General features: G+C 37.3%; 3 protein-coding genes across 3 annotated transcripts; 1 reads left to right on the forward strand and 2 right to left on the reverse strand.

Annotated features, from left to right (window-relative positions):
- Positions 1-581: 581 nt before the first annotated feature.
- On the reverse strand, positions 582-6,576 carry mmgt1 (membrane magnesium transporter 1). The gene is made up of 4 exons (XM_038292169.1): positions 6,420-6,576; positions 5,948-6,000; positions 4,189-4,292; positions 582-1,351 (listed from the first exon to the last, which is right to left on the reverse strand). The coding sequence occupies exons 1-4, from the start codon at positions 6,496-6,498 to the stop codon at positions 1,195-1,197; spliced, it is 393 nt and encodes a 130-aa protein (XP_038148097.1). The 5' UTR covers positions 6,499-6,576; the 3' UTR covers positions 582-1,194.
- A 1,921-nt stretch (positions 6,577-8,497) lies between these two features.
- pfdn6 (prefoldin subunit 6) lies at positions 8,498-13,990 on the forward strand. The gene is made up of 4 exons (XM_038292199.1): positions 8,498-8,678; positions 8,795-8,865; positions 8,946-9,070; positions 13,708-13,990. Exons 1-4 carry the CDS (start codon positions 8,615-8,617, stop codon positions 13,826-13,828), a joined length of 381 nt encoding a protein of 126 aa, XP_038148127.1. The 5' UTR covers positions 8,498-8,614; the 3' UTR covers positions 13,829-13,990.
- Positions 13,991-20,218: 6,228 nt separating this feature from the next.
- her5 (hairy-related 5) lies at positions 20,219-23,080 on the reverse strand. The gene is made up of 3 exons (XM_038292302.1): positions 23,003-23,080; positions 22,818-22,913; positions 20,219-21,390 (listed from the first exon to the last, which is right to left on the reverse strand). Exons 1-3 carry the CDS (start codon positions 23,051-23,053, stop codon positions 20,944-20,946), a joined length of 594 nt encoding a protein of 197 aa, XP_038148230.1. The 5' UTR covers positions 23,054-23,080; the 3' UTR covers positions 20,219-20,943.
- Positions 23,081-24,457: the final 1,377 nt, after the last annotated feature.

Genomic DNA, 24,457 nt, shown 5'->3' on the forward strand with positions numbered 1-24,457 from the left:
ACTGACAAAGTGTCACTAGAAAGGTATTCTTTTTTCACAATCTTTTAAATTTTATCTGCTCAGATATGGAGGTCAGGATAATTTACAGTCAAAAAAGTACAAATTGTAGGTAGAGGTAGCATACTAAATTCTATTATGCTTACTTTTGATCTTTTAAGAAATGGTTTCATAAGTTGTCAAAAAAATTATGAAAAGCATTTCTTCTGCATGAATTCTTTTAGGTTTTTTTCCACTATTATTGCTCTTACTTAATCTTTAAAACAAAATTAATTTGTAAATAACGTTATATTAGTCTGTTGGTGCAAATAATCTGCATCATTTAATTTTTTTAATTCATATTAATTTGACTACATTAACCTTCAAAATAAATTCATGCAGAGGCTCTACTTGTGCTTAGCTGCTCTGCTGCCCCCTAGTGTCCAAAATCACAAACTCCTGAATCTTATGATACAGAAGTCTTGCATCAACCTCATTGCTCCTGAAGTCCAATTATTTATCTATATGGGTATAAAATTTTATTTTCATTAAGAAAAAAAAAAAAAAACTGCAGTAATTTAACATTTTAAAATAAGAGCATTCGATTTGTAAAACCAGTATGAACTTTATTAAATTAAAAACAGTCTGTAGGAGTTTAACAAAATGCATGATGGATGAAAAAAAACGACAACAAAAGTTTTTCTTTGAAATTCTACTGTGTTAACAGTATAATTAGAACAACAATTGTTTTCTGATCTCACTTTTCTCCTTTAGCTAATCTCTGCAGCTTAAATCCAAGTCCCCCCCAGGGTGAAAAAACGGGGTTTTAATCTTGTGACTAAATCAAAACTCGCCATGGATAGCAGTAATTAAACAGTAGCAAACCGTCATAGAAAAATTAAAAGACATAAAAGGAAAATACTACTCTGATTTAGTCTGAATGAAAGAAACACATGAATATTTTAAGACTCTAAAGCCATAACTTTGTACCATATATACAAACAAATCTGCATGGAAAACCTGGTTGGCACAGTCAGTGTTGATTATGGCGGTCACCGCTTCATGGACACAGATGCAAACTTGGACAGCATATTAGTTTATTAATAAATAAAACTTTAAGTGGAAGAAGTTAAGTTCCCAGACTCTCTCCTTCGCCTTGTCTAACAAAAACAAATCCTATCAGGGCGGTGAGGAGGTCAGAGGCAGGAGAGGCTGGTCTCAGTGCAAATGCTCCAGCTTGCGTAACCTGATGGGGTTGGGAAGGGCCTGCTGGCTGCGTGCCGTGGACGGCTCCTCCTCTGGTGTGCGGAACAGAACTCGACCTCGATGGTTGAAGAGGTAAAACGACGGGTGATTCCTCAGCGTGTCAAAAGTTCTGAGGAAAGAAACAACACAGCTTTTCATTTAGAGCAAAAACCCACTGATGCCCCTCCCCCACTTGTTACTGTGCACTATTAAACAGGTGGCAGAAAAAAAACTGGTGACTACAGTCTCTACCATAAAAGACAAAAAAAAAAATAAAGTTGTAAATTGTATCTTTTAACTTTAGACATTTCTTTGGTGTACTGATGTCAATTTAAATCAATTTCAATGCCAAAAGGCTTTTATTTAAAAATTAGAATTTTTCAATATGTCAGCTGACACTCAATAGCCTCATTCTCACTGAAAATAACATGTTAACCCAGGTTTGTCAAACATGGATTGAAGGAGTATAACCATCCCTTAACCCCTCGCTGCATGGCCTCTGTCCCCCTGCGTCTGCATGTCTGGAGACTCCATCACGCTGGGCTGTGACACACGCAGACGACCTGGTTTCGAAGCATAAACTAGCCTTTAGTGCTGATGATGTCACGAGTGCGACAGAAATCAAGTGGAGAGAAACATGTAAGGAAGCCAGGGCGTAGTAACTGTGCTTAATTGTTTTACTAGTATCTGTTCGAATCGCTCCCACCAGAGCTGCTCCTTGTTTATCAAATGTAAGCAGAGTTGTTTCAGCTTGTTATATCAGAAGCGACTGGTGCGGTGTGTTGATATCCGTACGCTGCGTTCAATGATACCACGTAATTCCGCAGGTCATCTGTTGTTCCCACTGCATGCTGATCAGAGCCGAGGTGATTTAACGAGGGTCGCTTGTCGAGTCGTTTAACCTGGGTAGACGTGCATCACTGAGCCGTTCCCACTGCCACTAAAAGCCGATTGTTCCTGGGTTTAGATGGATTTTCAAAGTCACTTTCATTTCTTTGTTCTTTCAAGAAAAATCAGCCCCTGTGAAATTATTATTAGTAAAAGTTTCTCTGTGATACTGCAGGATGCTTAGATTCCACTCATTCATACCAGCTTCATTGTCCTCGTAGCAAAGGACTAATTATATCAGTCACACTTTCTTCTCCAGAGAGTGATTGTTCCAGATGACCATAAACAACAGAAAAGTAGCTTTTTTTAGAGAAAATAACTTTCTTAAGCCTCTTTCTGACTGAAATTAGCGGGTTAACCGGGTTTTTCAACCAGCTAACAATCTGCATTTGGCTCCTTTCCCATTAGCAAAAAGCTGGATCTAAACCCCCAGGTGGCAAACTGCTTTTCTGCCAGAACCCCTCTTACCAGAGCTGCACCATGTTTATAGAAACATATGTTTCAGCTTGTCAGATCAGAATCAACTGGAGCGGCGTGCTGACGTCCGTACGTTGCGTTCAATGGCCTGACTCTAATGCTCCCACTGCATGCCGATCAGAGCCGAAGCGATTTTAATGCCGGTCGCTTGCAGAGTTGTTTGACCCGGGTCAGTGAGCTGTTCCCACTGCCACTAAAAGCTGATTGATACTGGGTTTAAATGGGATATCACGTCCTCTGCTATACAATCCGGGAAGTTCTGGAAGAATATCCATGGTTTATTTTTTGGGACACGTTGCTTTCTTGCTTATTTTCTTGATATCAAAAGTCTCAGTCAAACTATAGATGAAGAAACACTCACTCTGTTAAATGGGCAAGCTCTGCACTGGCGGTTATAAAACGACACAGCCGAGTCCCTTCTAACATGTAGAGGTAATTTACTTCACAGAGAATGTTTGATCACCTTCATCTTCTAACTTGGACATCTGAACCCTGATGAGATACTGGCTGCTGGAGACTCTCAAAGGTACAGAAGATAAAGATAAAATGGAGCTAAGCTGATTGAAGCCTTAAAAGTGAACAACACACCCTTAAAATCAATACATTAATGAGCAGGAAGCCAATGGAGAGAATAAAGCATGTTAAGTGTTCCTCCTTTTAAAATGCTGCAGAGATGACCGATATAATGGTGCAGACAAGAGGTGGTAAGAGCAGGAATAAGCATCTCTAGATCTCTATAAGAGGGCTGAGGTTTTGCTTTAGCGGTTATTTGTAAATGAAAAGAGCTGGGCTCAGAAACAGAGCTTGTTTTTTTTTCTCTAAAAGAAGAAAAAAAGCCCTATTCTTTACTGTAGAGTTACTGCTAGTAGTTAAAGAACAAAGAGCATCTGCTGAAATTAGTCTGACATTAGATTTGCCAGAACACAGCATCTCAGTCTTCTTTTGGCTGAGTTTGATAAAATGTAAAAATAATGTAAAATAATTTGATTTTAATTTCAACCCAACAGCTAAGCAGTGCATTAGTGCTGTTTAGATGAACTGACATCAGACTGCCATCAGCAAAACAACGAAATAGTAAGTTCATAAAGATAGACTCAAGCAGCAGAAAATACAACATAAAAAAAATTATAACAATTATCAATGGGCCCCACCTGGACCCCTGGGGAACCCCAAAAAACTGTTAAGGAAGAGATGGTTATGACTTGAAATGAGTCGAAACCAAACTGGTCTAGAGTAGCAAATGCTGCTGATAAAGGCACTAAAACAACAAGATTTCCTGAGTCTAAAGTAAAAGATTAAAGTTATGAAGTGTGGTCTTAAAAAATTTTACGAAACTCCACACAGACAAGTTTCTAAAAGCACTGAGTTGATTTAAAAAAAAAAAAAAAACACTTTATCCAAAACTCCGAAGAGAAAAGGTAAATTGGAGAACGGCCTGTTTGTATATGTGCATCAGGCTGGTTGACCTTAGATTAAAACCTGCATGATGAACGTTTGGTGTGTTTCTAGATTCAAAGGCTCCTCAGAGGCACCCATAAATGCTCCCTTGTGATCCAGGTCACAAACAGCTCCTGCATCAGGGGACAGATGTGCCTCTCTTACTTGTTTTTCAGCTCTGAGGAAGCATCCATGTCCTTGAATTCTCCAGCAATGTGGACAATCCCATAACAGGTCATCACAAATGATAATAAGGTCTGCAGGACAATCTGAAACAAGAAGGCAGAGCGCTTCAAATACATGTAGAGGAGATCATTTAAATCTGTATATAAAAAAAAAAAATTCTAGAATTTATTTAAATAATCACACATGTACTAAAAGACTTAGAAAATATATACATTCCCAATCATAAATTTAACCCCTTGAGTCTGTCAGGCCCGGTACTGAGCCCAGCTGACATCAGGGGATGTTTATCTATTCCTAGAACACAGTCACATGGCGTTTCATCTACACACCTTTCAATATAGGACTTTAACATTTCTAAAACATGTTTGAAAAATAAATTTTTCACAAGTACTTTTTCTTTTATAGCTGTGTAAACAAGTAAAATTTAAAATTAATATTCCCCCTGACACGTTTGTCTTTTCGGGAGTAATGCAAAATCAGGCATTCATTTTTGGCCACATCCCCTAATGGCCGCCATCATTGGAAACCAGAGGCTCAGACCTTTCCAAGGATAGGTTGGAGGTAATTGTGCGACCATTTCAGGGGATGTAACCTTCATGCGTTAAATAAGCTTGCTCTGTTATTCTTATTTTCTATTCAATTTGGTGATATTATTGGTAAATTACAACGAAACAACGGCTAAATCTTAGGAGCAAAGGCTTTGTCTTCTGCAGAAGGTCTCCAATAATGTAAATCAGCATATTTGTCTGACCAGATTCCCTTTTATGAGTGGAACATGCATTTTTTCACTTTTGGCACTGTACCAAAATCACATTTCCGCCTAGCACACTAAAACCTTCAACTTATTTAGTCCAATTTGCTGAGTTATAGTCAAGCTATGGATCTATAAAGTCAGAGGTTTCATGTAGAGCAGAGGTGCTAAAGTCAATTTCCATTCAGTTTATTTATATAGCGCCAATTCACAACACATGTCATGTCAAGGCACTTTACAGTTCACCAGATCATACAGTCAAATTGATTCAAAGTTTTCTATCTAAGGAAAACCAGTTGATTGCTTCGACTCATTGACTTGAAGGCAATTCCTCACACCAAGCATGCTTGTAGCGACAGTGGAGAGGAAAAACTCCCTATTAACAGGAAGAAACCTCCAGCAGAACCAGGCTCAGTGTGAGCGGCCATCTGCTGAGTCCAAAGTCCAGTCCTCAAGAGCTACTATCCTGCAACTTTTTGATGCAACCATTTTTAACACACCTGAATCAAATTAGTGGTTACCATGCCTCGGCTGAGCCAAATGAGGGGATTGAGGCTTTAGATTCAGGTGTGCTAGAGAAGAGATGCATCTAAAAGTTACAGGATGCTAGCTCTTGAGGACTGGACTTGAGCACCCCTTTCAAATGGGGTTTCATGGCGTTTTGCAGTGTTTATTTTGAAATAGAAAAAAAAAAAACATTGGCAAGGCTAAATCTTTATATTTTTTTCTTTGTTTAATCACTTATAAATCAGAAATGGTGACACTTGAAATAGTGGTTCCACCTTGACCAGTGGATAAGATTCCACCTTTGCTCCTAAGACCCTCTGAGCTTAACAATAACTCAACAACTTCAAATCTACAAAGACATCCTGCAGAAACAGCTTTTCTCCTGCACTGTTTTCCAATCCCAGACTGTCATTACCCAAATACACAAACAGAAATTAAAGTTCTCTCCAATCTGTGGCTGTTTCCCATAAAGCTACTCACGTCAATCGGTAGAGTCTCGTGCTCCTTTTCTGTGAGCCGCATGTATGATCGATCTACAGGAAGAGTTGAAGAATTTTAGTGAAAACAGCAACAAAAAAACAACTCAATCAAGCTGGAGCAGAGCGATATTCTTCTTTATTATGGCGGTTGCCTAGCAAATTATTGATGTGCATTAGCGCCATCTACTGGAATGGAGTGTGGCCTGGGAAGCTATATATAAATTATCCCACAAAACAAAAATAATTAAAATTAAATAAAATTCAGCAGAGCGACATTAAAACACGTCACAAATTATCACAGCAGAATATGATGGTGAATATTAAAGCCTTTCCGTCTCAGACGTTGGCTGAGCGGAGCTAAGCTGCCTGTACGGCAGGCCTGAGCAGCTGAGCTGTCGGTCCAAAGCTAGAGACAGACGGAACAGAACCGAACGGTGAGAGCAGAACCTCCGGCTCTTAAGGGTGAAACTTACGCTGTGCCGCAGAAAAGGCTGCGTGGGCCAAAGCAAACAGCCCTACGCCGACAACACCTTTCCAAAACGACGAAGCCATCTCGAAGCAAGACGTAGAGGAACTCTGGGCACTTCCGTAAAGCGTGATAACCGCCGTAAAGAGTCGTAAATAGCCACTGCGTCATTATATGAAAAAAAAAAACGTATAATCAACTCAATCTACCCTGGTACAATAAATATTAATAGAGTGTTACGGGTTGTATTATGTTTTGTTGAAGAAAAAGGTGTTAGTAACTTTAGAATATTTCTAAAGACGTTAACGCGTCCTGACAGCCTTAACTAAAGCTGCGTTTCCGCAAACTCGGAAATAACAACTTTACACACAAACTACAAACTGGTTGAGCTATTGGTTCAAACTTTGATTCAGTTTAATTTAAAAAGTAAAAAAAGAAAGTAGGAAACACAAAAAACACAAAATATGGTTGCTGAATTGAAATTAAACGTTGTGAGTTTTTTTTTTTTTCAGAGTTTCGAGTATTTTAAAAAAGCAGGAGGGGTCTGTGGAAGTAGAATATACTTCCATAGGGGTCTGTGTTGCAGGAATTCTGGAGAAGCCTCTGACTAAAGACATTGTTATTGTTCAATTGGTGAAGATTCTCATTGATCCAGGTCATAGTCGTTCCAAAAAAGTAAAAAAAAAAAACAATCCACTGGACAAGTTTGAAGACGTTTTCCTTCCCATCCAGGAAGCTTTTTCAATTCAAAATGTCAGAAATAGCATTTAATTTAAGGGTTTATAGAGTGGAACAAAAACAAAGCTTTGTTTTGGCTTAGAAAACGAGGATGGGAAGCAAAAAGACCTCAAATTTGAAAACAAAGTCCAGTGGATTGTTTATTTTTTTTATTTTTATTTTTTTTTTTTTACATTTTTTGGAATTGTTCAACAATCTTCTAAATTAGATGTTCAGGGTTGTCCATAATGTAATTAATTTTAAAAGATTTATTTTTGTAAAATCATCTCCAGGGGTTCCAGAATAGTCTGACCCCTTGCTTTTAACGTCATTTGCTGTCTATTGCGGAGATTATAATCTCCGCAATACAACACAAAACAAAGGAGTATTTATGGTATGTATCCTGACCTATCTCTATAGTTATGCTGCTAAAGGCTTAGACTTCTGGAGGAGATAGGGACCCCTATTTCATAATTTTGCTTCATTCTACCTCTATTCTCCCACTCTGCAGAATCTGTTAGTTTAATCTAGAACGTTCTGCTCTCTCTGCTTTTTCTCATAGTAGCTTCATCTGGTCTGTTCCTGTTTTGCTGTGACACCATCCTGGAGAGAAATATCAGCTGTGCTGCTGCCATCAACACCTTTGTTTATAGATGTTGGAGATCGGCCTGTTTTTCAGTGTAGTCTTTTTTCTTTGACTGAGAATGGCTGGATGTGCTCTCTTCATCCTCTGACATGGGAGCTGACTCGGAGCTTGTCTGCTTAAAGTTGCTTTTTTACATCTGCTTCTGTCTCCTTGAACCCCAGTCAGCCTCGGCAGATGGCCGCTCACACTGAGCCTGGTTCTCTTGGAGGTTTCCTCCTGTTAGAAAGGAGTTTTTCCTCTCCACTGTTGCTACAAGCATGCTTAGTGTGAGTGATTGCCTACGAGTCAATGAGTCGATGCAATCAACTGGTTTTCCTTAGATAGAAAATTTTCAATCAATTTGACTGTATGATCCGGTGAACTGTAAAGTGCCTTAAGCTGACATGTGTTGTGAATTGGCGCTATAGAAATAAACTGAACTGAATTGAATTATATATAAAAAAAAATAGCTTCACAATAATAGGTTTTATTCCTTTCAAGACAATTGTTCCATTTTTAAGGGGGACATGCTAAATATTTATACAAGATTATGGCAAAAATTTCAAATTAAAATATCCCCTTGTTTCTTTTTACATTTAATTTATCTATCCCCCTTTTGGATATTTATTTGACCATGTCTGAGTTGTTAATAAATGTCTCCTTTCTTTTAGTTTTTTTTATTTTGCCGAACAAGAAAGCAGAAAATTCCGAGGTTTTAGAAGGCATTGAAAGCCTCACAACATCCGGTCTGTCAATTGCTTCTTCCTGTCAGCTAACACGAAGCTCTCATGTTATACACTTAAACTCTGCGTTACGTTTATCCCATTTAAAGCGCCGCTAAAAGAAAAAAAAAAGAAAACATGGCAGAGGCCATTCAGAAGAAACTCAAAGCGGAAGTGGAAAAATATGCACTTATGCAAAAAGGTGAGCGCTTATTAGCACGAATATGGGGCTGACACGCTTTACCATGCTAGCATACCTTAACAGGGCAGTTAGCACTGCACCAAATGTATTTTTACCTTTACTGCTGTCTGTTCCAGATGTTAGTAAGAGTGTTTCTGCCAGACAGAAGCTGGAGACACAGCTGGCAGAGAACAACATCGTTAAAGAGGTAACGGGTCGCCTGTTTGCTGCTAATGAAAGCCCACCGTGGGGGTTTAATGTTCCACACACTGTGTCTTATTGTTCCAGGAGCTGGATCTGCTGGACAGCTCCAACATAGTTTTTAAGCTTATTGGTCCAGTTTTGGTCAAACAAGACCTGGATGAAGCTAAAGCAACGGTGGCGAAACGGCTGGAGTACATCAATGGAGAAATGTAAGGAAACACTCCTTCACTTCTACCTATGGCCCCTACGTCATAGAGAGGACTTACAGTGCCCTGGGAAAATAAATGTCCTTAAACATCTTCCAGATTGTTTTTGCGGGTCATTAAAAATCGTTACAAGCCATTAAATTATTATTCTTTAAATTAAGGCCTTAATTGGCATTAAAACTAATTAAATGTTTTTATAGTGGCATTTAAAATACTTAATAAAAAAAAAATTGGTAGAAGCAATTTCAACTGCTTGCAGTTGAACGTAAAGCTGTATGTTCGGAAAAGAAGCTTGAGGCGGAGAAAAAGTAGAGGATGGAAAAATGCAAATTTCAGCAAAAGTGGCTGGAAAACAAGGAATTCGGGACATGGCTGCAGCCTGTCGATCGTAAAGATGACAAAAGATTTTGCCATGTTTTATATATACATACATGTACATATATATAAGAATCATGGGTACTTTTGATGGCATTCAAATTGGCATTACAAGAGCATTAAAAAGCATTAAATTGGAGTTACTCGTTCCCGTATAAACCCTGTTCCATGATCCAACCACAAAACAAAGTGTTTAGCAGTTGTGAAGGATGGTTTCAGTTAAATAAAGGCTTGATATTGAGGATGCCTTCAGTGCCTTTTACTCTGACACCCCTAAATAAAAGGAGTTGTAACAGAGGTGTAGCCAGAACTATTTAATAGGGGTGGCCAGTCAAAAACCAATATACAGTGAGGGGTGGCCGATAGGCGCTGGAACCTCAGGGTTAATCTAAACTGGAACGAGCACAACATCCATATTTTCTAAATATGACTAACTATGCTTTTTCTACTGCCTTTGCTAACAAATAGATGCATATATTTAAACATCCATTCTGTCTAAATAAAAGGTTTAGTGGACAAAATGTCTGGGGCGAACATCTTTTCCATCGTCATTACTTACCTACTATTATCAAAAGTTGTTCTGCATAAAATTAATACTTACATGGACTAATATCTACATTAATTTATTATTAAAGTAGTTGCTTATCTATGATTTCACTGAAGACTCCTAGATGACTTGCAGAGACACATAATTTTCTCTTTACCCATATAACGCAAAATTTAGTTCTGAAGAGGGCATGAATTCTGTATATATCAACTTTAATGTTAGTATTTTGATGTGTATAATTCACCACAGTGTTTTAGTTGTCAAGTAATTACTAATAAATGAAAAAATTAAAATGTTTTAATTAGTTTGAACATTCCCCTTGAGAGTGTTCCTGCTGCCTGGGTCTGTATTAGAGAGGGAAAAAATGGTGGGGGTGGCCACAGGGCTGGCCAATGATTGGCTAAAGGTGGCCACCCCAGGCCTCCTATTTTCCAGTTGTTACAGGTCTGAGTTGTTGCTTTCCACCACTATTTGCTAATGTTTCACTTGAGCAACAGCATCAGGGTGTGTTTCATCTGGTCTTAAAAGAAAAACAGAATTTAATTTATACAAATTATATAAGCACAACACATATTAGATGCTGTTGCTCAATGTTTAAAGCATTAGCTGCTCTGGTGAATGTTGAATCGGGACATTTATCCACTTTGAAAATGTTATTTACCAGTAACAGAGACGGATGGTAAATGCATACCTATTTTAACCAAATATGGTCAAAATATGTCTGTTGTCTGTGCATTTATCCAGTATTTTCATTTGAAAATTTGGCTATATTCAGAGGTAAATCCCACCCTTATTTTTTCAAAGTAAAATACTCTCTCTGTATCTCTCTGTATTTCATGTCTTTTATGGTAAAATTCCAAACAGATTTCTTGCATCATGCATCTAAAGTGTAGATATCATCACCCAAACATAAAAATTAACTGGCACCTAACTTGATTTCCACAAATTCAAACTGGCCTGTTAAAACTGTAATCATAAAACTGCATTTTATTTTATCTAAACAATCCGTTGATCATCTTCAGACCTGTAAACAAGCACACAGCTCAGTCACATTCCCTGCGAGTCAAAGGGACGGGAAAGAGGGGGCGGACACTTAGACCAGGCAGTGGAGCTGCAAGGGGAAAAGAATTGACTGCAGCAATAAAGTTGTAAATTATAAACAAGTTATTGGCAAGTCACATCGTATTATTGGTAGGGTCAAGTAAGTCGATCTAAAATTTTGGTCAGAAAATGTCGCTTACAGGTGCTGGTCATTAAATTAGAATATCATGAAAAAGTAGATTGATTTCAGTAATTCCATTTAAAAAGTGAAACTTGTATATTATATTCATACATTACATACAAACTCATATATTTCAGATGTTTATTTTGTTTAATTTTGACGATTACAAATGACAACAAATGAAAATCTCAAATTCATCATATCAGAAAATTAGAATATTACTGAAGACCAATAAAAACAAAGGATTTATAGAAATGTTGGCCAACTGAAAAGTATGAACATGAAAAGTATGAGCATGTACAGCACTCAGTATTTAGTTGGGCCTCCTTTGGCCTGTATTACTGCAGCAATGCGGCGTGGCATGGAGTCGATCAGTCTGTGGCACTGCTCAGGTGTTATGATAGCCCAGGTTGCTCTAATAGTGGCTTTTAGCTCTTCTGAATTGTTGGGTCTGGTGTATTGCATCTTCTTCTTCACAATACCCCATAGATTTTCTATGGGGTTAAGGTCAGGAGAGTTTGCTGGCCAATTAAGAACAGGGATACCATGGTCCTTCAACCAGGTACTGGTAGCTTTGGCACTGTGTGCAGGTGCCAAGTCCTGTTGGAAAATGAAATCTGCATCTCCAAAAAGTTGGTCAGCTGCAGGAAGCATGAAGTGCTCTAAAACTTCCTGGTATGTGGCTGCGTTGACCCTGGACCTCAGAAAACACAATGGACCAACACCAGCAGATGACATGGCACCCCAAACCATCACTGACTGTGGAAACTTTACACTGGACTTCAAGCAACGTGGATGAAGTGCCTCTCTTCTTTTCCTCCAGACTCTGGGACCTTGATTTCCAAAGGAAATGCAAAATTTACTTTCATCAGAGAACATGACTTTGGACCACTCACCAGCAGTCCAGTCCTGTTTCTCTTTAGCCCAGGCAAGACGCTTCTGACGCTGTCTGTGGTTCAAGAGTGGCTTGACACAAGGAATGCGACAGCAGAAACCCATGTCTTTCATACGTCTGTGTGTGGTGGTTCTTGAAGCACTCACTCCAGCTGCAGTCCACTCTTTGTGAATCTCCCCCACATTTTTGAAGGGGTTTTGTTTCACAATCCTCTCCAGGGTGCGGTTATCTCTCTTGCTTGTACACTTTTTTCGACCACATCTTTTCCTTCCCTTCGCCTCTCTATTAATGTGCTTGGACACTGAGCTCTGTGAACAGCCAGCCTCTTTAGCGATGACCTTTTGTGTCTTGCCCTCCTTGTGCAAGGTGTCGATGGTCGTCTTTTGGACAACTGTCAAGTCAGCAGTCTTCCCCATGATTGTGTAGCCTATAGAACTAGACTGAAAGACCATTTAAAGGCTTTTGCAGGTGGTTTGAGTTAATTAGCTGATTAGAGTGTGGCACCAGGGGCCATCAATTTTGAACCTTTTCACAATATTCTAATTTTCTGATATGATGAATTTGAGATTTTCATTTGTTGTCATTTGTAATCATCAAAATTAAACAAAATAAACATCTGAAATATATGAGTTTGTATGTAATGTATGAATATAATATACAAGTTTCACTTTTTAAATGGAATTACTGAAATCAATCTACTTTTTCATGATATTCTAATTTTATGACCAGCACCTGTAGATCTCCCTACAAACCTGCGTCCATGTCTAAACCCTTCCACTTTACCTGGATTCACTCAGGTTCATCAATAGATCAAAAATAAGAGCTTAAATATGTAACATAGAGTTAAATAAGTGACTCTTGAACAAGGAGATCAGCTGGGTTGAACTTGTTTACTGTGCAACACATCTTCCGATGGTCCCTCCTGCAATTATACAACATCTTCTCTTTAAGATTAGTTATACACATGATGTTAACAAACCAACCAGCTTGTTCTGAATGTATACATTTTTCCCGATGCAAAATATTTCCAATATTCCATCCTCTTGATTTTACATGAACCCATGATGGTGTTCATGGAGCAAAAAGTTGAGCAAACAATCACTTTATGATTTTTTTTTATTTTTTTTTTGGAGGGGTGACACATGGGGTTTGGCATTTAACTGCATTTGCAATATAACTGCAATTTTCAAATTGAAGAGGCACTCGTTCTTGCTCAAATTGTCTCTGAGACTCTAAATTTCTCAGTGCAGCCCTTTAGGTGGAGGTAATTCTTTTAGAGTGGGTTTGCCAGCCCACAGAAGGGATGATGGAGTTGCAGCTACCATGCATGATGGTGAATTTTAAAAGAAAGATAAAATCACTTTGACACACACTTCCTGTTTCATAGCATCTGTAGATTACTGTATTTAAGGTAAAAAACAGACATCACATTGCATAGTCATTATGAAGTCTATAAATCACGCGATATAACATGCTGCTGTCATTTTGCACATCTCTGAATAAGATTAAAGTGTATAATCTGCATTGATCTAAGCAAACTGTGTTTTTATTACAATTCACCTTGTGCTCCGTATTCCCCTCTCCTTCCTGTCCCACTGCAGTCAAAGATACGAGACGCTCCTGAAAGACTTTGAGAAGAAATCTGAACAGCAGCGAGAGATCCTGACTAGTTTACAGCAGGACTTTCAGAAAGCCCAAGGCCTCGCTGCAGGAAAAGTATGATCCAGGAACTGTCTTTTCAAACAAGCTGAAAACATGGCCAAGGGACAATAATACCATATTAACCTATTAAATGGGCTGAGTTCATTCTGCTTGTACCCTGTCTTTGATTTACAATGTCCATGCTCTGATGTTACCAATAAACACCTGTTTTTCATTTCCTTATGTGTGATTCATTTAATTATGTTAAAGTCTAAGCAAAATAAATCTGTATCTGTGCCAATGAATGTTTTTTTTTTTAAAGGGGTCATAGAATGCATAACAGAGTTTAAATGTCATAGATGAATAACAATATTTCAGTGGGTGAAATGGATGTACAGTGAAATTCAAACCCCATCAACACCTCCTTTCTCTGCAAATCTCACAATTCTAAACTGCCACCATAAAACAGGCAAATCCAAATGAAGCCCAGAGTTGACGTCAACTCACGGATGTTGCCTTATTTCTGGCATCCTCCAGGGCCGCTGTCCTGCAGGTTTTAGAGGTTTCCCTGATTTAGCACAGCTGATTTTAATTGAAAGCTGATTAACATGCTTTTGCTCTACTGCAACCATAATTAGCTGTGCTAAAGCAGGGAAACCTTTAAAACCTGCAGGACAGCGGGCCTCAAGGACCGAGTTTGGGGATGCCTGCCTTATTAGGTTCTAGCCTGTACTTTTTTCACACCCTGAAATTTATATACAGACCAGCCCACTGGTTCACTGACCCAAGGGGGGGTGAAGTGTCTGGACCGGACCTCAGCAGAGAGCCATGAGCCGCCTGTCCTCGACAGGTGGGGGGAAGGATGGGGCCATCTGTGTCCAGGCTACCGTCATAGGGTCGGGTTCGGTTGCTCTGTCCCCCGCTGGCTCCTTGCCCCCATCCGCCGGCGTTCCCGTACCAGCCCCGGAGCTGATGGATCAGTTCAAATGCCCGGTGTGTTTCGACTTCGTCCTGGCCTGTCGTCGACCAAAATCCCATACGATTTTGAAATTCCCCCCCCGAACATGTAAAAGGATGTTTGGTCACCCTACCATATCAACAAGTTACATGTTTCAGTGAGTGAGTGCTTGTTGCTATGATGCATCTTAGCTCAGCAGCTTCGCTCGTTGTAAACCAACCAATCAGCGCACAGCTCATCTAAATATTCATTAAAATACCATGAAAGGAAGACACCTTTGGTTTCATTCTAGGGCTTTTAACCAGGCTTGCATTAGGGCTCATAGAACAGTAAATAAACCTTTTTCAGCCCAACCAGTGTTACACACCCTATTCAGAGGCCTTAAGGACCAGCACCAAATACCCTATAGAATCATTCTATGACCCCTTTAATAATAGCTAGATGAAAGTAGCCGCTAGCAAGATAGATTTTCCAAAAAAGTTAAAAACAAAAAAAATAATCCACTGGATGTGTTTCCAAGTTTGAAACTTGGAAGTTCAAATTTTTAATCACTCTGACCTGGGTGACTGAGAATCTTCACCAGCATCTTGCATGGTAGAGTTACTATAAAAGAAACCCCCTATTATTGAAATTAAACAGAGGTCTGCTGATAACATTACATACAGATAAGATGACTTAAGAGATGACATATTTGGATTTTTGACTACATATTTATTTTCCTGTTTATTCATGTAAAAGTTTATGTTAACAAACATGTAAATGTGAAACTTAAATGCAAAAACGAATAATTACCTTGTGGTTTTTAAATTAAAATCTTAAAGGATATTAAAATGATTGTAAACAGTTCCCTTAAAGCTTTAAATCTACCATAAAAGCTGTGGCGTTTTTTTTTTTTTTTTCTGGCCACGCAGATGTTGGGTGTTCCCTCGCACGAGCCTTTAATGGTGGCACGTGTGACATTAGCACCTTGGTGCGGGTAACTTTTGTCGCGCGCGCAGCCGCACAGCCTGGGGCCGCGATGCCGACACGTGTCCGTTGATTTTGTCCGTTTGCCTCATCCTCAGACATGCCGGGGGAAAATCCTAGAAGTGACGAAAAAAAAAGGTCACCTCTATTTTAGGGTTATACCGTAAATTGTAATTATTATAAATATAATTTTCCTAAAGTCATACTAACTGGGAGACCTGAATCATTTAATGAAACGCTTATTTATTCTTATCAGTCACAGTCATTTCACTAGGCAAGGCAAGGCAAGGCAAATTTATTTTTATAGCACAATTCAGTACAAAGACAATGCAAAGTGCTTTACATTATTAAAATATAGGAAAATAAAACATAATCAAAGCAAGTAGAAAAAAATAAATGAAAAATACAGAAACAAAAAAGAACATTAAGACAGTTGGACAAAAGGAAATAAAAAAGTTGAACTAATGTTGTTTCAGTAGAACTGTTTAAGTAGAACAGTCGAAGGCACTAGATGTTACGAAAAACTCTTATATATTGTTATGTATATTGAACAAATCTTGAATAAATGACCTTAAATCAGAATTAAAAGAGCACTTAAAATGTCTTGTATGTAATTTATAAAATTAAATGTCAGATTAACAATGTGGATATCACATGTTAATGTCTGATCCTCCTGAATAATTTATAAACAATTTTGTATTTTATTATTTGGACCCCAGGAAGATTGGTGACCACCTTGGTGGAAACTAATCAGTATCTTATTTAATAAATATGACAGCTGTAGCCTAATTTATACAGGATGTCCTGAGAATGTAAATATATATTTTACAATAATCTCCATATAGTTGAAACTATATATATATTTTTGGATCTTGTACAGAAGAGCTGAAGTGTGGGAACCCACTGCAGCAGGTGACTTGCTGTAGCCAAAAGGCATTTGGTCCCTTTGCCTTTATTGCCTCCTGTCTGAGGAGTCCTAACACTTGTTAGGACAAACTGTTTGGCTGCATTATGATGGGAACAAGTAACACTTTAGAACATTTGCTCTCTGAGATGCTCTTTTTTTTCTCCCCTCTGTAATACCTTTTAGTTTTGATAACTGCATTATTTAATTTGATCAGCTTCGGCTGAAGCTTTAATTTGTTTACTTGAGCTGATGTTATAAGTGAATTTCTCCATTGTGAGATCAGTAAAGTCTTATCTTATCAGGCACACAAAGGAGCATCCTGTCTGTCATCCCAGCAGGACTAAATCCTCTCTCCTCTCTGGAAGAGGATTGTCCAAATCAGAGCCTTTAGTCAATGAGTGCGAACATCTGGGAAATATTTAGCTTAAATATGGTATTGAGATATATTTTCACGATGACACAACATTTGCTTTATTTTCAGGTTTCGTGCAGAGTTACATTTGCAAGATAAAATACTTTAAGGAGAAGTTTGCTGTACTTTTTACTTAAGTAATCTTCTCTTAGAGTATATCTACTACCTGAGTACAGTTTCTGGTTGCTCTACTCACCACGGATAACTTCAGCTATTCAGAGATAATAAACAACTGATTCTGTAGCTGATAGTCATTTATTCTCTCTTGACATAAATGCATTACCTGCTGTACATATATTTTAAATCAGATTTTATCCTTTATAATACCAGAATTTGTGCATATCTCTGATTACATCATTTCAAAACAGAAAATTGGATGTTATGAGCCAACAGTTACTACTTGAGTAGACATTTTATCAATACTCTTTCCCTGCTGCTTTTTTCATTACTATTTTCTCGTTTTACTTAATTAAAAAAAATGTTTTTAAAGTAGTGCTACTTTTATCTGAGACATATATGCAATTAATTCAAACTAAACAAACCATGATTGGAATTTCCTTCTGTGTTCCACCTGTGTCTCTAGACCACAGAACTATGATGTACATAAGTATAAGAAATCTTGAGGAAATATGAGATTGGATTTCAACCTAAATGTGCAAATAGGTTGATTTACAGTACATGAAAATAAATGGGAAAAGAAAAACTTCAAATTGTAAATTAATTGGAGCGAATTTTGATTAAGAAAAGGAAAATAACATATGCTATAAAAGATATGCTATAAAAAAAAATTTGTTTCTTTGAATGATCCTAAAAAATATCTTGGCCTTGCTTTAAAATAAAACTTGTAATACTAGATCATATTAAGATGAATAGTAAACTGATTTAAAAGTGAACTTTGAGGCTCATCCCACTTTTTACAAAAAAATTAATTGTGTGAATTTGACTTTGTTTTCAACTTTAACAGTATCTAAGTAAAGATAGAGCATGTCTGAAAATGTTTGTTATTCAGTGGAGAAAAATACAGTATTGAAAAAAAGATTCTAGATTACACTTGACATTATTTTGTGAAACAGCTTTTATAATAGTGGAATGTTAATAAAAGTAAGAACAAACTCATTTTTGTAGCATTGTCTGCTAGTTTGTAAGGGGGTGGGTGGGGGGGTGGGGGTGTTTGGGGGGTACAGCATGGAAAAGTTTGTGAATCCCTGCCTTAACGATGGTTGTCTTCCTCTTTAAAATACACAGCATGCAAAGCATTAGGGACAAATTAGCATCTTTGCAAACAAAGGTCTTAAGGACCGTTTCACTAAAGCAGAATTAAGAAAATCCAGGAAAGGAGATAAAGCCAGACTTTTCCCGGTGTGATAAATGCATCCTGCAGGAGCGCTGTTAATCACCAAGGGAAAAGCTGCTGTTTGCACATGACAGGACGGTCCCAAATTGAACGAGTCTGAAATTATTTAGAAGCAGAGGTGTCAAGTAACGAAGTACAAATACTTTGTTACTGTACTTAAGTACACTTTTTAGGTATCTATACTTTACTGCATGACTTATTTTTCTTCCTACTTCTACATTTTCACATAAGTATCTGTACTTTCTATTCCTTACATTTTTAAGACAAACGTTACTTGTAACTCTTGGCTTCGGTTTTGTTTATAAATATTTATTTCAGATCTTGTGCTCCATCCAATGCAGATCATTGGCTCCATCCACATCTAGTGAAAACTAGTGTAATTGGATGAGTCATGTAACGCAAACACTCATTGATTAGATAAAGGAAATCATCAGAAGCAAACAGGTGTTCTTCAAACTGCAAACGTGAATTGTCTATGCCATGCTACGATGTAGGATTCAGGAAAAGATGTTGAAATGTCTGAAAGGTCGAACACAGGCGAGAAGGAATCGGGAGATGGAGACCAACAAGACCTCCCTCATCCTTGGCCCTCAAAGAATTTTTAGAAACAGTCGAAAAATTTAGCTTTCTATTCATATCGTGGCATCTGGCTGTTTTTCTTTAAATGTTACTTTATATTTTAAGTCGTTTTTGTAGTACATACGTTTTCCACTTTTACTTGAGTAAAGAGGTCAAGTTGATATTTCAACTTTTACCAGAGTGTTTTTAAGCTGTTGTTGGAAAGTTTAAAGAAGAGCAGTCGTATCTGTACTTCTACTTAAGTAACAAATTGTTACTGTTTATAAGAGACATTGGCCGTGACTAAGACCAGTATTCATACAGAATGGAATGTACATTATGGGTTTACTTGCTGACTACTTTTATTTATTCCCCTTAATGTGAAAAATTCAAACAGGAATCCTACTATTTAAGCTTTTTTTTTCTGCCATTCTGCCATTAGAAACCAGAATTTTGTTCTGTCAAATGATTCTCCTAACTGAGTTGCAGCCCTTTGCAGGGCCTCCGAAGGGCTACAAAACTCTTAACTATTTTCTGCATCGTTATTTTTTCCAGAGGTCTATTAGTTCAATAGTGGACTCTAAAGATCCCGCATGAAAAGTTTATCACCTGGGCTGAAATCTTCCCCTTGTCTGTTTCTTTCTAGTAAAGCAACACTGTGTAACTTTAAGCCATTAGGTGCACTGTTAACGGCCAATGGTAACACTTCATTGTCATATGATGCACGACTTTCGTTCATTAACAATAATTGAATGATAATGAAGGACTTTTGTTAAGCTGGATTTGGGGCAAAATGGCTTTTTGGAGTTTAAAGGCTTCAGACCATGATTTAAAATATCTGAAATGAAGCTAGTACTTATGTCTATGTAGTGTTGCTTTAAAAATGCTTACAGTTGCATTTACATTGATGATAAATAACCTTTATAGTTATCAGGCCACTTCTGTGAGCCTTAGAGATGCCTTAGTACTGAATTTGGAATACTAATGAACAAACAGTTTCCTCCTAAAAAACAAAACAAAAAAAAGATCTATCATTTTTTTCTTCCTCCAAAGAAATGCTTTCTCTTAGTTTATTACGTACTACCTCTATAAAAGACTTTTGACAGAAAAAGTGACGCAGTTTAAAGGGTATTCTTAACTTTGTTTTAGTGTTATTGTGCATGATAAGATCATATTTTTAATACACAATTGAAATGTTTGAGAGGTTTAATTTCTTGTCTGTATAAAGTATAAGACCAGAATAATTAGTTTACTTTCCCATCCTGATTCCAGGTATATGCAACTAGATTGGAATAATCAGGACAGACTGTGCGTGCAAAAAAAGCAATTTATTTGACTGGAATCTTCTAAGCATGACCTAAAAAAAACAAGGCCAAACGTTTCAGTGTTTAACACCAAGCTGTGGATTAGATGCCACCAAACCAGTCTGGATTCTGAACATGTGCGAATGATCACAATCTTTACCTACTCTACATGTGAAAAAGTCTCCTGAACACCATGTAGAGACAACAGGTCTGCTATCAACATTTCAATAGACATCATAACTGCTGTGCAATCTGGATGGAGTATGTGTTAATGTTCCTCTGGATGGTTGTCCTCTTCTCACAAACAAGCTGCAGGAACCGTCAAGGCAAAGCCACTCAAGAGGCAAAGTGGCCACTTGGGAAGGGCCAGGAAATTGTGCTGAACAGGGAACTGGAGCACATGGATAAAAACCCTCTCCTGATGTCTGTGAAGTGAGAGCAAGGCAAAAGCACAGCACCACCTGCTGTGCTCAAACCAGGCAAAGAAAGAAACTGTATGCATCGCTATCAGCAACATTAAAGCAGCATGGTGCAACAAATGCATGGCAGTTTACATAGTTACATAAAAGAGGAAATCCATGAAAAATAAAGAAGATATTTAAAAAGATATAACACTCATCTGTGCAAAAATGCCGGTGCTGTACAAACAAGAGTAAACATTACTCTGCTTTTGGTTTACAGCAGTAAATATATGTTATAAAATCATCTATGAAAAAAGAAAAAAATTTTCATGTGTCTCATTTAGGCCAGGGTCGCCATACAGGATCAGAAACATGTACAGGGGCCGTCATGGAGGAGGAGAAGGTGAGCGTCTGCCTGCTTTCTTGCTGGAGGAGGAGGTGAGGAGACAGAACAGGAGCGTCAGCGGGAGCGACCACTGGAGACCGGTGTGTAGGTGCCAGGGAGGAAACCAGCTCCTGAGACTCTGAAAGCTTCGGAGAGGCCTGGAGCCCGCTGTTGGCCTCCAACTCCCGACTCTTTGATGCTATAAACTGGCTGACCCGCAGCAGACAGGATTTCATGCCGTCATGGTAGCTGTGATGGGGAGTAGAGGTGGGTCTCAGATCCTCTGGGAACATCCTCCTCGGGGTCTGGTGATCCTTCTCCAGCTCCTTCTCCCTTTTTAGGAATTCAACAACACTCTCCAGGATCTCAGCCTTTTCCACTTTGGGATTTTTTAGTTTCTAAGACAAGAAAAAAATAAATAAAGGAAAGTTGCTTTATTGAAATTATTATCCTCCACTCCTTCGATTTTAGCCTCTTAAAGAAGCCATTTTGCTCCTATGTATCAGAAACATCAGTTAAACTTGGTGTTTGGGTGTTTTTGGTTTATTCTAAACTCAGATCTAGAACTGTTGCAATCATATGTATATTCTACAAATATGGTAACAACTGCACACGCTCCAGAAAAAAGTTGAAATTTCTAAAATTAAGTGTATTTGCCCTTAATTTGAGTAGGTAAATGAGATAGTTTGCCAATGGAATTAGTATTTTTACTCTTAAAATAAGATAATTAGATAATATGCACTTGAAATTAGACAATGAAATTGTGTTTTCTTATTTTAAGTCTAAATTGCCTTGTTCTATTTGCAAAATGTGTATTTTACCTCATTAATCCAAGCACAAATGCACTTATTTTAAGAAAAAATGACTAATTTCCATTTTTTCCAGTGCACATTTATAATCACTACTAAATGAACAGAAAAATAACAAAACATAACTGAATGTTTTGGATATTAAACCATAAATGTCTAGACACCATGAATTAGATCTCAGTTTTTCTAAAGATGTTGGAATAAGAAACAAATAGAGTAAATCTGTGACTGATTTTCATGAAATCTAGGATTGCTAGTTTCAGTGAAAAAAAATGGAAATCTTTATGACTCATTTTTGCTTAAATTTAGTGCATCATTTCTTCTTCTTGAATGGAGGAGGTAATTGAGATACTTTGCCAATGGAATAAGACATATTACATTTAAAATAGGGAAAAAATGCTTTCTCTTATTTCAAGTGCATATTATCTAATTATCTTGTTTTTCGAGTAAAAATACTCATTCCATTGGCAAACTTCTTATTTATCTACTAAAATTAAGGGTAAATACACTTAATTTAAGATTTTTTTAACTTTATTCTAGATTTTGCAGTGTTGGAGTATAAGTGTAAGTACTTACTTATTGTGCTATAGTGGTATGGATTCCAGCTGTTAACCTTAGACAACTTTTATTGTCATTTTGTAAACAGTACAGCTTTCATGACATTTTCATTAAAGTGCAGCAGAGATCAGATGTAAACATGTGGGAGAAAAAAAACGCACTGTTATGGAAGTTCAGAGCAGCAATGGCTTATCATGCATCAATGCATTTTACATGCATTTAATGGAGCAGCCTTTGTTAAGAAATAAGTCGATTACGAACTGTTGTTTTTTCTTGCAGAAGGAAATACGCGGATTATAGATTAAATGAGTTGCATGAATCGTCATCTTTCACGGGTGAAACAGTTTGTTACCAAACAAAGTTACAAAAATAACAGTTTAAAATCCATATCAGCAATGCTTACACAGCAAGGCTGTTCTATATGTATAAAAATAAAACACTATGGCGCAAAAACGCACCTCATTTTGCGTGTTTTCCAGCATGAGAAGCCGCAGGGTTTCCAGGCTGCCGTTGATGCGCTCCCGTCTGCGTTTCTCCATCAGGGGTTTGGAAACCTTCAGGGTGGAAAGGAAAGGACATTTCATTAACTTTGGGATAAAATAGTTTAAATATTCTTTCTTTTTACCAGGAATTTACAGCTGACCTTCCTCCTGGATCTGTGTCCCGGAGATTCGGTTGAAGATAAAGCCTTCATGCTCCTTGTTAAACCAGCTCTGTCCCCGAAATGATTGTTGAAACTGAATGAAACCCGTAAAACTCTCTTTTTATTGACCCCCACCAGCCCCGCCTCCGCTTGATGCGCATCTCCTGTCTCACCACAGAGAGCAATGGGATTAAGATTAAAGATTACTGACTGTTGAACTTTTTTTTGCCTTTTAAATGAAACGAAATGTAATAAGAGTAATTACATGCAGCTTTATTTTCTTAAAAAAAAAAAAAAGATTTTGATTATATTTCTGTCACGCTTTTCTTTGGGTTACGTTTAGACTGATGTTCGAGGAAACTATTTCTATACAATTTACAAGGTTATATCTTGGCTCTTTAGAAAAAATTAACTAATTTGTATAAAAGAAAAGACCATCACTTTTCTAAACCCCCCAAATATATATATAAAAAATAAAAAATATGTTTAGGAAGTTGTAGTTAAATATTTCTATATCATGTTTAGAAAGTAATTTAGAATAAATGTAAATATTGTCATTTTAAAACATAGATTTTGAATTAAAATAGTTGCAAACCCCTGTTCTATAACCCGAAATAGAAAAAAAACACACACATAACAATAAGCTAATATAGTTGCATTTTTTACATAAATTCTTAAATTAGCAATAAATGTTTTACAGACAAACATAACAGCATAACCAACAAAGACCTGAAACCTGAACTATAGGGAGAGATGATCCGCCTCTCATCTAAGGAGTTTTTTCTTCCCGAGAAAGACATTGTTTATATTGTTCATGTATTTTTATTACACTTTATTCTTTTTCTTTCATTCTATTAATTTGCCTCATCCCTAATGAAAACCTGTAAACAGAAACTACAGATGAAGCCCCAACCAGTAAAAACATGTTTACAACCAGGAAAGTTTGACTGCTAAGAGCTGCTTATATTATAATTATATTTCTTTTTTTTATTATTGTTTACACACGTTATCATCAAAACATGTTGATATGCGCCAGAAATAACCTAACTGAAACAACTGACCCATGAAGCCTAGAAAGGGGGATTTAAATTATAACAATTTAAGAAAAAATAAGATTTTTTTTTAAACTTTTTGTAGAAAATGCAGCTGACCCGTAAAACCTGAACCTGATACTATGATCCAATGTTTACACTGGAAATAATCGGATTAAAAAAACAATTGAAGATAAAACACAATTGTACTGTCTTACTTGAAGCGCCTGTTATCAAATTATCTTATTTTAAAAGTAAAAATACTGATTCCATTGGCAAATCATCTATTTTCCCTACTCAAATTATGGGTAAACACACTTAATTTAAGACATTTTTACTTATTTCTAGAACGTTTTTCCAGTGTAGAAAATAAAATACACTCGAAACAGCCACTAAAATCTATTGGAGGTGGCAAAAATAAATA

Source organism: Cyprinodon tularosa, unplaced genomic scaffold, assembly GCF_016077235.1.
Source record: "Cyprinodon tularosa strain WSP-4 unplaced genomic scaffold, ASM1607723v1 ctg31, whole genome shotgun sequence".
NCBI lineage: Eukaryota > Metazoa > Chordata > Actinopteri > Cyprinodontiformes > Cyprinodontidae > Cyprinodon > Cyprinodon tularosa.